Here is a 15,806-nt window from a genome sequence, read left to right on the forward strand (position 1 = left end):
GATAAGCATAAAAATCTAAATGAACGGAGTGAGACGATGAAAGCGGGGAAGTTATTTTCGAAGGCAAGGAAATTACTTTCCAAAAGTGAACCCATGACTGAAAAAAAATCAAAATGCATCTCGTTCTTAAGGCATTGGCTACTTCTTCCCAATTAGAGATAACAAACTCTGAAAACAGATAAAGACCACGAAAGCTAGTCTGATAAATACCAGCGCTCTGAACACCCTAATCTCTAATAATAACTTCATTTCAGAACTAATTAATCACATTTAGTTGTCAGCTATATTCATCACAGAGGGAAGGTTCGAAATAACTTGTATATATATGCACGTGGAAAACATTCTCGAATGCCTATCATCAGTCTACGATCGAATGAAGAGATGAAAGATTCAGGCAATTTTAACCTTTCAAAAAATTACACTCTTTTGGGTAAAGGAAGTAATTTATGGCTATAGGTCGCATTAAATAATAAAATTTTGATAAGTCCTTGTGGTTATGTAAAGAGAACTAACGGCTAAAATTTGTAGAATGCCTCGATCACTTGAAAACATACTTAAATCACAGATCTATTGTTTTTTTCGTTTTCCATTGCAGTACTTTAAGTGCGAGATAGGCAATAAATAAATAATCATTGATACACAAATTTTATAAAACGGTGGGTAGACCATATTATGAGGGAAATCATTTACATGGGAAGCACAATGGATGGAAAAATTGAATGAAAAATCAGCTAACGACTCCAAAAAAGAAGTAGCTTACAGGTAATATGATTGGGCGATTCCAAAGTTATTCCTCTTAAAAAGTACCTCCACGAGACCGAGTAATCATCCACAGAGTCAATAGAAGACCCTCAATATATTCCGTGAAAATACAGGGAAAATTAGTCCAAATTGATAGACGACCTGGAACTTCTACTTCACTTCAAAGTAATATTAATCCAAAAACAGAAACAAAAAATGCTTTGTAATAAAAAATTAAAACGTTTTATTTAGAGAAAAATATTAAATAATCTACATCAATCTTATCGATTATATTATTTTCCAGTTTAATTTCTTTCTAAGTCATTTCGTTGCCTATGTGAAACCATCTTTAAATCTTTGGAAGAATTTAAATTCTTAAATAATGAGTACATAAGCGCCACTTCAATATCATTTGAGCATCATTACACTGTGAATTCTGAAACTTTTTGAAAGAAGGCTAGTAATGCGGTGTAAAATATTATGACATGACCAAGCTATTCAAGTCTTCGTGAATTTAAACGACATATTAACTCATGCGAGTTAATGTCTGGTTGCATGAACAATTTTTGTGGACCGGAACGGAACTTGTACAAATGCAAGAACAGTTTCTACTTTCTGTTCATGCATTCTCATAAGTTAGGCGGTTACACGGCACATTTTGGAGTTCACTCTCGCGTTCATACATTCATACTTTAACTTATACGCGCTAACCTAGCGGGTAAACGGGTCCTTTACGCACAAATCTGACACAGTGTCTCGTAACAATCACACTACTGAAAACAATCAGTCTTGAATCCCTAGAGCCCTGTTCCGATCGACCATCGCGAAGGAACAAAAGCGATTCGATTGATAAGAGAGCGGAAAAAGAAATCTTCCGCAGAAAACTGCATCCGTCGACAAAAAACGCCATCACCTTTTCCCTTTGATCGAGACGAATTCAGACCACTGACTGAGTCTCTACGGAGTGTCTGCGATTCCGAGAAAAGTGCGTCATCTTCCCATTTCGCCACGCCAGCTGACTCAGGAAGGAAGAAAAAGAAGGGAAAAAATATGGAAAAATAACAGATGACGAGAAGATATTATTCCTCATCCTGCAATGTATCGGATCGGGTCGATTTCACGTTTCGAGCCAGGGTAAAGCGGACACGAGACCGATCGATTGATGAAATCGAACTGGAACGGATGTCCTTCCTTCGACCCCTTCAAAGGACGGAAAAACATTTCCCTTCCGATACAACCCGCGACTGGCTCGTCTACACTTCGGAAATAACGCCGCGCAGACGAGGCGACGTGTGAGTGGTCTTTGAAGCTTGTTGCTCATTACAGAATGCTCCGCAACCCGTTTCATCAAAATCATATATTTAGAACACGAAAATATACATAGTCGATCAACAATTTGTTCTCGTCCCCTTAAAATTCATAATATAATATATTCCTAATTTTAACAATCAATAGTAAATATCGACCGCTCCTAGTCGCAAAGTAGTATCTCAAAAAATCATTCTATTCCAGCGTAGTGTCTTGAATTTCTACAGTCCAGAAAATCGTACGAGTAAAATTTGAGCCATATCAACGTATTTAAAATTTCGTCCATTGTGGACTGGTATTCTGATATGCGATTTTATGGACGGCATTTCAGATACGGCTAAAATTTTACAATTACGATATTCTGGACTATAAAGCCAAGATACGCCTAAACGGATTGGAATGATTTTTTCAAATACTACTTTGCGGCTAGAAGCGGTCGATATGTATCTACCACTGGATATTTAATTTTGAGCACGATAGTGGCACTACTACGGCATCACCATAAACTTGTAGAGAGTAGGTACTTGCTGACGCCATAACTTGACGTAACTGGTTGTTCGCTCAAAATTAAATGTCCTATTGATAGCAAAAATTTACCATAAAATATTATAACTAAATATTCCTTCAATCAAGAAACGCCTCAAATCATTAATTAAACCATGCTTTCCGTTACCAGGGCTACACAATAATAAAAAAGAATACTTAGCGACAACTACGATAATTTCCACATCGCTATCAAAAAATGTATATCGTTTTGTTGTCCTGAAATAAAATACACTTAGTTTCGAAGAGCATGCAAGAAAAAATAAATACTTATGCCTCCCTTTCTGCACTATACTTTCATTTCTTGAAACTAATTTGAGATATACTTACCCCTTTACCCATTAAATTGTACCCCTTTCATTAGGTGTCTGATCTATCCTATTGGCCTGATAAAATGCCTGACTAACCCTTTCATTTTCACCCATTTTTTACAGCGATCATTGTGGATGATAGAGAAAATAGTGCCTATCTCTGGACGTATTTTACTTCCCTATCACGATAGCTCAAGTCATTTTTTTCCATATCACATGGTCATTTGTCTCGAATGGGATCGCCATTTCCTGGCCAGTAATTGCAAGGATTCATTATTTCCATGAACTGGGGGCCAAAAGAAAACAACATTTTCTTCAGGAAAATTACTGGCCGCAGGTATTCCACGGGCTTATTTAATTAAGAAAGTACTTGTCAATCAAGTCATGGTCCAGTTGGCGCATTTCGTTAAAAGTAAGCCGGGTGTCTCTCCAACCAGGCGAAAATGGAAAAAGCTGCAGGTCGCCTCCTCCGTACACCAAAAATCTTGCGTCCGCAGGTTGTAGGCAACACCGGGTTATAATATCCATTTTGAAAATGTTTCAACACTCTAGCTGAGTCGTAGAAGTAGCAGTCACTCCAGTAGTATGTATCTCGTGATGACCAAGCGATTGAAACACGTAGTACCAAGGAAAGTCTGTGAAACAAGTGCTATCTTGTTTTCTTCAACCAATATACCCATATTATTTCCACTAAATCTCGCCTGCCTCAGTCAACTTAACTCTAATATCAAGCCAAGGTCCCGTTGGCGCCTTTCGTTAAAAGTAAGCCGGGTTTCTCTCCAACCAGGCGAAAATGAAAAAAGCTGCCGGTCGCCTCCTCTATATACCATGAATGTTGTGTCCGCAGGTTCTCGGCAACACCGGGTTACAATATCCATTTTGACAATGTTTCAACACTATAGCTGAGTAATAGTAGTAGTAGCAGTCACTCTAGTAGAATTTACCTATTGAATACCTAGCAATTGAAACGCGAAGTACCAAGTGAAACTTGAGAAAGAAGTGCTATCTTGTTTTCTTCGTCCGATATTTATTCTTTCCACTACACCTAGCCTGCCGCTGTAACTTTTACTCTAGTTGAGTGTCGTCCTATTGACAGAGGCGAGTGACAAGAAAGAGAGGGTAAACCTAAACTCTTCCTCTTCTCTTCCTCCTTTGCAGGCTGGAGATGCCGGTTCGACCGTGGGTGGCAGGTGCCGCCCCTTGCAACGGGGGCGGGTGCGGCAGCACATTCCTCCGGGGCGGCTTCGTCAACGGCAGTGCCGGGGGAGGAATGAACGGCGGGGGTAGGATGAACGGCAGCAGCGGCGATGGGGGAAAGGCCGAGGAGGACATCCTGAGGGCCCGCGAAGGGCTGAGGGCGGCAGCGGCGACGAGAGGGGGCGCCGCGGACGGCTTGCCCCCTTCTGGACTGCCCAAGACTTTCAAGGCGGCCTCCGACTTCTTCGGCTCGCGAGCCTCGGGGTCGACTACGCCCTCCGGGGCCGAGGGACTGTGGAAGACGCGCTTCGAGGACGCCGAACGGAAGCGGAAACAGGTGGTGGCCCTCGCCCAGAAAGGTAAGTCTCGCCCGGCGCGGACTTCGTCCGAAAGGGCTCGCTGCTTATTGTATGATGGGGGTGTGAGGAGGGTTAATTGACCAATGGGGATAAAGAGACACGTGGAGATTGCACTGAACTTTTAACAATGGAATACTAAATACCTTCCCTCAAGTGGAGCCAAGAAATTACGTGTATGGCCATCTACAGGAGGGCCTTTAAAATTGCACTCCAATTAAATACTTGGTAAATCGCGCAACTTTTTTTATCAGCTCACATGAATGACCGCGCTGAAGGCGCGTTTCCGAAAGCTGTTCCGGTGAGTCCACAGATGACCACCCAGCCAGTTAACAAAAGACGATTAAATTGGCGAATATTTTTTCGTTATCGGCGTAATGACGTTTTTGACGTCACATTACGCCGATTTGACGTTTTTGTGAAGAGGAAACTTAAAACTAGTAATTATTCAAGAGACAATTGAACAAATAGTAAGCTGTTGCAAATATTTTGATATTTTCATTATTTTTTCAGCTTTAAATAATTTTTTGTGCCAATATGGTAACTTTCGTAGGATTTCTTTCATTTGTTTCTATTGTCACTTGAAATCACTGCTGAGAATTTCTTATACCTTTGTAAATTTTATTTTCTTTTTTGATAATTCTTAAATATTTTAAAAATGAATGACAAGAACAATATTAATTAATAACCTATGATTAGAAGACGGTTAGGACATACGAAACACTCATAGAATAGCACCTTGTAAAGGCAGTGTATAATTGTTGGAATGCTTGGATTTTTATTCCAAGTGTCTGTAAATTAGTTTTTTCTCAGCTCATATAAATCAGATGCTTTGCGACTTAAAAGATGAATTACTTGAATTTCAAACGGCAGCTTTTTCAACTCATAATACTCTGTTATTTCAATATAATTTTGCTCCTATTTCTATCCAAAATACGTGGGATTCGCCTGAATACTGAGGTTTTCCTTGGCAGTCAAGTTTAGAGTAGTTGCGGTGAAGCACTGTGACCTTAAGGAGGTCGTTCAACCAAAGCTAATCTAATTCTATGCAGGTACCAATGTTATCACCAAATTTCTCTGCTTCTACTCTGCTATTGCTGTAGTAACTATTTTAAAGAGCAAAAATGAACTCAGCCCAATCGTTTATCTTCCCAAATGAGTAGCCGATAATATTTAATAGCATGGGGATGTGTCTTAAATAGACATAAATTGGACAGCTGTCAAAAGAATGAGCGGAAAGAAACATTTAAGGAATGGCTTCACGACTGCCGTAAAAAAATACTAAGGACAAATGACGTCCAACTCGACGCATTAACTTCCCATAACGATCGTTAGCTACGGGAACGCCCACAATAGACTGAGAGTTTGACCTCGATTAGATACTGTCGCAAACAGCACGAGACAAATAGAGGGGGAGAACAGACCCATTTCAAGGGCGGTATATTTTCGTTTCATTTAATATTTCTTTTCACCTTCTCGCGCACTGTTAGTGGCCAAACAAACTCCCATTCAAACCAATACAATGCCCTTGACATCAAACTTAAGCAGTAACAAAATAGTCAGAAGAGCAATTCTCCATTCGAATTATTTTAAAGAGTATTTCCGACGCATAACATTCGAGCATGAAACATCAAGTAAATCACAGTAAAAATCCATACTAACTTCTACTAAGCTGGAGAAACTGCTCTCTTTTTTCTATGAAAGTATAACTTTCGTTTCCACTGACTCGACTTGGCTTAACTTCGCTTGTATTAAGATGAACCTAGAGTTAGGCCGGTTTCTTATCAAATAAGTACTCACATCGACACGAAAGGGATTAAAGAAATATGTTTATATTTTGGCGGTAAACTCTTCAAACTCTTTAAGTTACGTATTTTCTGATCGTCTAGAAAATTTTTAAATTTTCTTCAGTTTTCTTGAAAGCCTACATCAAAAAGCCCGTTTCATTATAAGAATCCTTCGCATTTTTCTTTAAAAGTGTATCTTCTTTCTCATGTTGGGGTCTTTTTCCAATGTATTTTCTCTAGTACACCGGTAAAAGGCTAATAGGCAGTATAGATCATAATAATAGATAATTCTTTGATAGAGAAAGTATAATGTGATCAGAAATGATGAGTTAAAACATGAAAAAGGTAATAGCTGCAGAAGTAATGAAATAAAATACTTCATTCAGTGCGATGATTGCTCAATAATTTTAGGCGGTTATCTCTCTCCAAAAAGTCATCGGAAACATATATCATCAAATCAGTGGAAGATTAAGGGAGGGCAGTCCCTTATTACCCCCACGTAATTTCTGGAAAAATTGAAAATGTGGTATTATTTAAGGTGGCTTTCCAATTACGGCTTTTATTTTATCAGCTTAACAATAAACATTTTAAAATAATATATTAATACCTATAAGCCACTAGTCTATGCCTATCTTATCAGACCTCAGACGCATTATCGCTGATAGGTATTGCATACCACCAAGACGCTGCGGAAAGTATATGAACCGCCTCTCCAAAACAACGATCTTAATCCCCCCTCCATTAGATAGTGCCACTCACGCCATACATCTGGCTGAAGCACTGACAAGTGTACTTACTATAGTATCACTGCTTAAGCCAAATGGTTTATTACCTATTCGTAATTAATTTATTTGCCACTTCAATTACTTCGTGAATTTTGGATTAATGGTCCTCCTTAACAATAAATGAGGGAGAAAATTACAAACTTGCATGTCCTTGGCGGTGGATTCCGTTCAGATGGGATTCGAATTCTCCACCTCTAGGTTAGCAGGCGAGGGCAACCCCGCCATCATCAAAGCAGGCCAGATAGATTGGTTTGGATTGGTGAGGATTATCTCTAATAAGCGTGCATAGCCGGAAGCCTAAAGATAATTGTCTGCGTGACAAAAACATTTTGGGATTTTCACATCGTAGATGCGATCAAATATTGTACAATTGTAAAATGTACATAAATAAAAAAGGCTTTACATTCATTACAAGTACATGGCCGAGAAATTTTTAACAACGACGAGATGTTTCTGCTTTACGATAACACCAAATTCCTAATTCCCAGTCTGCAATGTTTCGCCAGGAATGTACAACTCTACAACAAGGGCGCTGGGAAATGATCTTGAACTAACCTCATCCAGCTGAATGTGATCACTAAGGCTAAAAAATTATTTGCACAAGACATCACGCCGATTTTCTAGAATTTGTTTCCACCTACCTATTATTCCATCTGGATTCTCATTCATGTGCATCGCAGTAGCACCAGTCATTTCAACAGGCGCATTTTTCTATTTCGAAATCGCTTCCCCATGTGCACAGGCTTCGTCATTCTCTTCCGAATCCTTAACGCCAGTAGTTGGCATCGAGCTGCTCACAGTAACTCTTCCTGGGTTCATCAACCACTCCACACTCCTAGGGTAGGAGCAGTCGATATTTTTGGATGAAACCGAGACAAGCCACCAACAGGTAGGCCATTCCTTTCTTAATCACTTATAGAAAATACAATTATTATCGAAGGATAAGTCTGTCATTACTTCTGTTAATACGGTGCGAAATAGTTATTTGAAAGAAGACAGCTATGTGTTGGCAAACTTAAAAGGACTTACTGGGACTTGAACACGCGTACATTGATAAAAAAGTAGATATAAAAGCCATCTCTCCGATTTTCTTTAATTTTTTCCCACGTACCTGTTATTCCCTTTGGATTGTCATTCATGTGCATTGCAGTAGCACCAGTGGGGTTCTCATAGCGAGGTACACATTGGGATGTCCAACACGCGTACACTAGTGAAAGAACTAGACACTACACTTGGGCGATAAAAATATCGCGGTTCAAATAGCTACCACGTAAAAGTTTCCGTTTGGTTATAAGAGCCATTTATATATTGCATCGCCATATACCGCCGAACTGGTCACTCGCGGCATCTTCTTTTTAGATACTATTTAACGCTCCCATCTGTGAGACGTCACTCCCTCCTCGTAGGCATAATGCAGGAGTTGGAAGGGGTGACAGTTGCCATCTCCAAAAGTATTTACCCCCGTACTTTGCAACCCAAAATTTTTGCAATAAGGGAATAAGAATCGAACACTTGAGATTTTTGAAAATGTTTCACGTGTTGCAAAAATGCTATGAAAAACCTCAGGCCTCCCATAGCTCTCGCCTACATAAATACGTTAAAAACTTTAAGACACGAATGTATTCCCTCCATCTACCGTAATTGCTATTTTTCACATATTACTTAATATATAGTGTACTTAAACGCCCTGGCTTTGGTTGAGTGCATTTTAGGGCTAACTTAAAATTGCTCCAGTCGTCAAACACTGCATTTTGCATGGAGACTATCACAATTTAGATTAATTTGACGGTCGATAAGTCGTAACTACATGCTCTTGATTAGATTATCGCGTTCGAGTCCAATTTAATTTCATGATAAGAACGCGAATAAAAGCATAGAGCTCAAGGAAAAGTGTCGCCAACTATAGTATGAACACCATTTATTGAATCAATTAATTTGCCATTCTACAAATATCAATTCCAAACAATGTCAAAGATAAAATTTCATCAATGAAACTTTTGATTGTGACGATTTAACGCAGAAAGCTATTTGATTTCAAGAAGAATAGTGACAAAATAATGAAAATCCTCATCCATTACGCCTCAATTACTCCACAAGGTATGATGCAAAAGGAACGCGTTAAAAACCGTAAAATTTAGAAGAGGCCATTGATTCTATTCACTTCCCAAAATAATAATAGCTATATCATCGGAGTGACTTAAATGATTCACTCGCCTCCGTTTTAACAATTACCTTGCATTTGGTTGCGAAAATAGCGCTGAAAATTAAAACCATCTAAGTCTTCTTTGGCTCTGTTCCAAGCGAATTCTCCTATTATATTGATTAATGAAACCCCCATCACATTATTTTTTTCGATTACGTCTGGACTAAGGAAAAAGAAATGACGATTTTTTAATCCTACATATACAAGGTCCTTGCTAAAATTGTTGAGACGATCACCTCCGAATCCACGTCCGAATTCCTGTGCCAAGGTTTAATCTATATGAAATAATTGGGAAGCCTAATAATATGTAGAAGCAACAGAACGTCATGTTCCCAAGCGGCTGTGTTTCGGAGTCACCTAGAGACAATTATTATGGAGTCACACTATATTTCTACACCTAAAATTCATCGTTTCTCTGATAAGTGACGTGAGTACCTCAAGTGCGCAATGATAACATTAAAATCTTAACATCTACGAGCAGGCATAGGTATTGTTAATACTTCGTATAGGTACTCTTACAGCTTCGTTTAGTGATTGCCTGTTATGTAATATAATGCGTATTGCAATATGTGTGAGATTATTGAAGATTGATTCAACAGGCCCGCCGAGAGAGGGCAAAAACCCGGGGGCCAAGACCTCTGGGGGGCAGTGCCCACGGATTTTTGAGGAGAGTATGGGATACTGATTTCTTATCTTTCGCCTAAGTGCCCAGCTCGTCTCACGAAAATTGTAAAGAAAGAAGCATCGTTGCAGTAATCAAAACATTGGGCTTAAGCCATTACTTGAGGAGAGGATTGAGTCAACAATGACTCCAATAAAAACAGCAGAGTATGAACACACAAGTTACAGGAATTATTAGGGATCGTAAACCAGCGTTAGGATCGTAATACCAAGCCATTTTATTATTAATTTCTTCAGATTAAATTTTCCCATTGCCAAGGCCGCTGAATCGAAAAAGCAGCTATACCAGAAGTTCACCAAATTAACGATAAACAATAGCTTGGAAGAAGACCTTGTACTCGCGGACCGAAACCAGAGCTCTTAAATGAAAAATAAATTTACGAGCCGGTTCCCTCCCACGCCATATCCTTTGATGGCCCATTAATTTTGTCTTTAATGGCCCCTTCGATTGCATCCAATGTATGAGGGCGGAGTCTCGCTGGGAAGACAGCGAACATCGCCAATTTCTCGGAGCAGACAACAGCTACTCATTGGCGTGTAAACATGACGAGACACAGAGCATTTTTTGCATGGAGGAAAGCTGTACAGTCGGAATATCAAGACTTAACTATGCGAGAACGAGAGCTAAAATCTATCAATAAATGAATACCGATTCTTGAGTGAGGCTTTACGACGATCGTATTAGTCGAAATTAATAAATATAAATCTCGTTATCAATTCCGGCGCACGGAAAACAGCCCCGAAGCAGATGATAGTATACTAAATCGAGAAGAAGAAAGATTCGACGCATTCGCTGAATTTGACAAATGTCTCGAATAACTATTGATGATTGTCCATGAATATCACCATGTTTGCCAAATTTACCTCCTTTTCATGATATTCTGATGCAAAAGACTTCAGCGACTCGAGGTAAATACCCTGATTTTGTTTTTTTCTAAATTAATGAACACTCAACACTCCCGTCCTACTTTATTTAAACTTCTACCTTTTTTTATTTCGAATGTTAACTCAGGCAATAATTTCTCTACCAAAGCTGATCCTGAGACTAACTCTACGCGGAAAATTTTTTAAAGAGATCCAATACCTCCCCTAGAAGTTTATTTCATAAATTTCATATTCATTTGTTTAACAAGCATAGAAATGCCTGATTTAAAGACGTGATGCGAAAGTTTAAGTTCTAATACCTCTAGTATCAACTAGAGGAAGAAATATTTGATACCGTACAATTCATTATACTTTTTAATTACGTTTCGTCGATAACTTTGGGATTTGTTTCGCTCTAAATCGATCTCTAGGAAAATTCGTACACTTTAAAAACTTCGTATGATAGGTATATGCAATTTTATAGTGCAACTGGCATTTTCTACGTATTGGCAAGCAAGAACAACTTTGCGTGTAACAGCTTAATAAATTATAAAAATAAATGCACTCTCTCCATCATTAGTCCATCGTGTAGAATAAGAATAATTTATATCTTACGGTCTCACAGGCGGTATAAAATTTGCGGAATGCGGCACTCAAACTGTGGATGACCGACACCGGGGGCATACGTTATATTTTTGTATTAATGGCGAAGAATATTCGCGATTAATACACAAATATATATGCACCCGGATAATATATACACAAATATAATAATACAAACAAATCTAAGTATGATAGCTGATATGCCAGCTGCATACACAAATCGCGAATCGGAAACTCACTTTGAGGAGAAAAACCACGTCCGGCTGAAAATGAACTCTATCGCCAGATTCAAGAAGTTTCCGTCTTTCGCCGCAAGTCAAACTCTGCTTCAGTGATCGAAGCCAAAAAGAAACAATCCCTAGTCGCGAATTAACAGTCCAAACTCAACAGTTCTTTGGGGAGAAATGTTGATTGAGTAGACCCAGTGCAGTGTAACTGTGATAGGAGCTAAGACTGACGAAGTAAAATAATGAAGCGACTCCGCCGTTTCTTCAAAACAGGGACAAAGGACCTGGAAGACCTTCGAGAGAGCTACCACCAGCTGCAGGAGAAGTATGAAGCCACAATTCAACAATCCAAGGAGAAGGACGAGAAACTGGAACAACTAAAGAAAGGTAACGCTAACCATATATGTATTCTCGAGGTGGTTGGCATTTGCATGCACAATGGCCCATCAGGAGGGGAGGGATGAGAGCAACACTTTCATAGCTCTTACCTTTACCTTTAGACACAAATTTGCCTTTAAATCGGCATAATGAGCCCATCACTTCAGCCTAAAGGTATATTTACTAATTTAAGGCTAAGTAAAGTGGATAATAAAACGAGTAATATTGTCACAATGCAACGTAACCTGAGATCGTAACTCAACGAGGTAGCGTAAACAAACAAAGGTGCTCAATCGGTGTGAAACTACGATATGTTGACAGCGTTGCCGAGTTGGTGGTCAGCAATTATATATAAATCATTTTTCCAAATTAGGTTAAAATTAACAGAGCAAAAGTTCTCATTAGTTTAGTTCTTTTTATTCGCCACAAATGATATAGTTATAAAGCTTTTCTGTATTTCAAGAGAAAGTTTTTAAATTCTTCCGATACCTAAGAGTCAATATAACAGCCATTCTTTATATCACAGGATTATTCCATTTTTAGTGAAATACATGCATTGTACAGCTATTTTCATTGATTTAAAATTACTTTTAATTTTTATAAATGACACATTTAGCCATTACAACTCGTTTTTGTCGAGTTTATATAACTAATGAAAGCAGTATTTCGAAGCGCAGGTTCTACCTTAAACTGATCGGAATTATTCCGATCGGTTTTCATTCCGAACGGCTAATTCCCATTGGCTGCAGCGCGATCGGCGTTTGTAGTTTTTTTTTTAATTTTCACTTCGAAGACTCGCAAATAGGGATCATATTGTCATAAGGAAGAAAATTTTCAAGCGCAAAAAATTTTTATCGCACTTATAACCAATCGCAAGCAACCAACCGTTCGGAATGAAAATCGATTAGAATAATTCCGATCAATGTCAAGAAAAACCCCACAAGGAGTAGATGAGTTTGACTCTGATCGGGATTAGCCTGATCGGAATAAGCCTGTTCGGAATCGTTACGAGCGGTTAATTCCGAGTGACTGGCAACGCGATCGGAATTTGAAGTTCGATATTTTCATGTCGAAGGAATATTACCTACGAGGGCACCTCTCGCAGTCGGAAAGAAAAACTAAAACCCGCCCACTTCCGATCGCGTTGCCGAACACTCGGAATCAACCTGTCGTAATGACGACCGATCGGAATGATTCCGATTAGGTTCAAGCACATCCCTCTAAGGGGGACATCCCACACAAAACACGATAGCTAGCGCGTTGTATTTGCACTCTTTGCTTCGATAATAAGGGTGTTTAAAATGAGGATTTATGTGTTTCTTATCAGTTAAAATGTTCCCTTTGCCATATAATTTTAAATAAAACTGGGACCCGCCGACAAATTTTCTCAGGAAAATGAGGATTGACAAAAGTTACGTTTTTTCACATTTATCTCCATTTGGGTTTTAATGATGGCTTATTTGCCATAATGCAGTTTATTTAAGTCTAATTGGTAAAAGTTTCCTGGCGATATGTGAATTAAGAGTACGTAAGTAAGTATAATTTATCTCATGTCATTACCTCAATTGAACCATAAGAAACCATCCATAGAATGGCTCCTCAAAAGTGCAAAAAAGTGTATTACTTCGTGAGGCCTAGATTCCCTCTTTGCTATATTTCTATCAAGTCGGTATGTCTCCTTGACACACCCAAGAAAGATGTTTTCCGTTCTTAAACCCCGAGTCCATTCTTCGATACCAACAACTCGAAAAAAAAACACCTTTTAACGCCCATCCAAATAGTATATACAGGAACAAAAATTGGAAACTTCAGAACAAGTCATTCACATGTAGAACAGGAATACATAACCAGTTTCTTTTTTACGGCCCATTATTTACATCTCTATATCCACCTAGTCATTTCCATGGTCGATACCTTGACCCTCGTAAATGACCTTCCTTCTCTACCACAATTATTCCAGATACGCCGCGGACCATATTTAGAGACGATTCAAACTGCTATTATTTCCATCTTCCTGCCCTCACAACATTATTCCTTTCATTAGTTATAATTCTCACGCTCACTCCGCTTCCCATGGATTCATTTTTATTCATATCCTTCTCAGATATTTAAATACCCTCGTTTTAATTGTCTCGTCCGACTAAAGATTGAAAACTGGTTAATTAGCCAGGAAGCAAGACGAACGCCTACAACGTGGAAATAAATGGAATACTGTCCATGTATGCATAATTTATCAATGCATTTATCTTTCGCGAATCGTAAAATTTTCACTGTTCAAGACTGTTTCTTCATCGCATTTGTACTGGGTACACAAATCTGAGCTGTGATTGTGCCCAATAAAACGAAATGAAGTGCATGCACTTCAATACATGTTCTTGGAATTCGTAAAGCACGCAAGAAAGAGTTCCAAAAATTTTCATTCCCGTGTTATGCTTCAAAAAAAATCTTCATTTTTTAATACATATGTTTCAAGCAAGAATTTAAATAGCCTCACAGACATTTTAACTCAAACCTCATCCTACTACTTTTGCCAATAATTTGCTAGTCCCTATTTATTTACAACGTGGATCGTATAACTATGTAAATAATAACAAAAGAGTAACAATTCGCACGATTCAGCTATGGCTGAAAAAGGAATCTTTTTTCAGGAAATAATGACACCGTTTCCTAAGTCAGGAAGGGAGGTGGCGGTCTTAGGGATTGAAAGGGTAGGAGTTTGACCTCGGAGACGCAGCATCGCAGGGTGGTCCCCATAGCCGCTCGAACTTACAATTAGAGGGACTATAAATGAGAAATACATTGATACACGTTAAAATAAACAAAACATTAGCCCAAAAAACTGACTTGCGCATTCTGCACGAAAATAAGTATTACTCATTCTGAACCTATGCATATTGTGTTTTGAAGTAGGCACTGAAGTTTTGAAGCAGGCACTGAGGAGGTTTTGAAGTAGGCACGAAACCAGTGCAGCAGTTGGGAAAAAAATTTAGGCGGTACTCACCCAAAATTTGCCAACAGCTGCACATGTATTATACCGATTTAAAAAAGGTAGTTTAACCGGTACGCTTATAGCTAGTTTGGATTTTAGGGGGTACGCCGTACCGGCCCAACTACAGCACTGAGTGAGTACAACCATAGAGTAAGTTTACATAAGAAGAGTATTACCAGGGGCGGATCCAGGATTTCTTTCTCGGGGGGAGGGGGCACAAGCAAGGCCATATCCAGGATTCTGTTCAGGGGGGGGGGGCACAAGGATACCGTATTGGAAGTCTTGCATATTTGTTAAGGGTCTGGGGGGGCACGTGCCCCCGTGCCCCCCCTAGATCCGCTTATGAGTATTAATGTGATTAATGTGGCACAACGTACCACAGGACCCGGGTTACTGACATAATAACTAACATGGTTTTGGATGAAGAGTCTACAATCATTCATCTTCAAAACTTATATAAATTTATTTCTAGACTCCATGGATATTTATACCCTATTTCGATCATCAAAAGAACAGAAAAACATGACTTTTCGTGATTTTAAATTTTAAGGGCCACTCTAGCAGTGGCGTAGCCAGGAATTACGTTCGGGGGGGTCCAAAACCAGGGGGAAATTTTTTTGAAAAACAGGGTACTAAGTAATGGCTTTTTAACTAATTTTAACACTTTTCATAATCGGAAAAACTTCATTTGTTAAAGAAATATTCTATAAATTCATGATTTTTCAGTATGCCGTTTTATTTTTTAAAGGAAAATAATTGTGTTTTTATATTTAGGGGGGCGGGAGGGGGTCCGGACCCCCTGGACCCACCCTGGCTACGCTACTGCACTCTAG

The 15,806-nt window shown here is 39.0% G+C and overlaps 1 protein-coding gene across 1 annotated transcript in view; it reads left to right on the forward strand.

Moving 5' to 3' along the window:
- LOC124154293 (shootin-1-like) overlaps positions 1-15,806 on the forward strand; it is a 75,434-nt gene that overhangs the window by 50,965 nt on the left and 8,663 nt on the right. The window contains exons 2-3 of the mRNA XM_046527918.1: positions 4,062-4,459; positions 11,880-11,993. Coding sequence (XP_046383874.1) covers positions 4,069-4,459; positions 11,880-11,993 — 505 coding nt within the window. The 5' untranslated portion in view covers positions 4,062-4,068. The remainder of the gene's footprint in view (positions 1-4,061; positions 4,460-11,879; positions 11,994-15,806) is intronic.

This window comes from Ischnura elegans, chromosome 2 (assembly GCF_921293095.1).
Source record: "Ischnura elegans chromosome 2, ioIscEleg1.1, whole genome shotgun sequence".
Classification (NCBI taxonomy): Eukaryota; Metazoa; Arthropoda; class Insecta; order Odonata; family Coenagrionidae; genus Ischnura; species Ischnura elegans.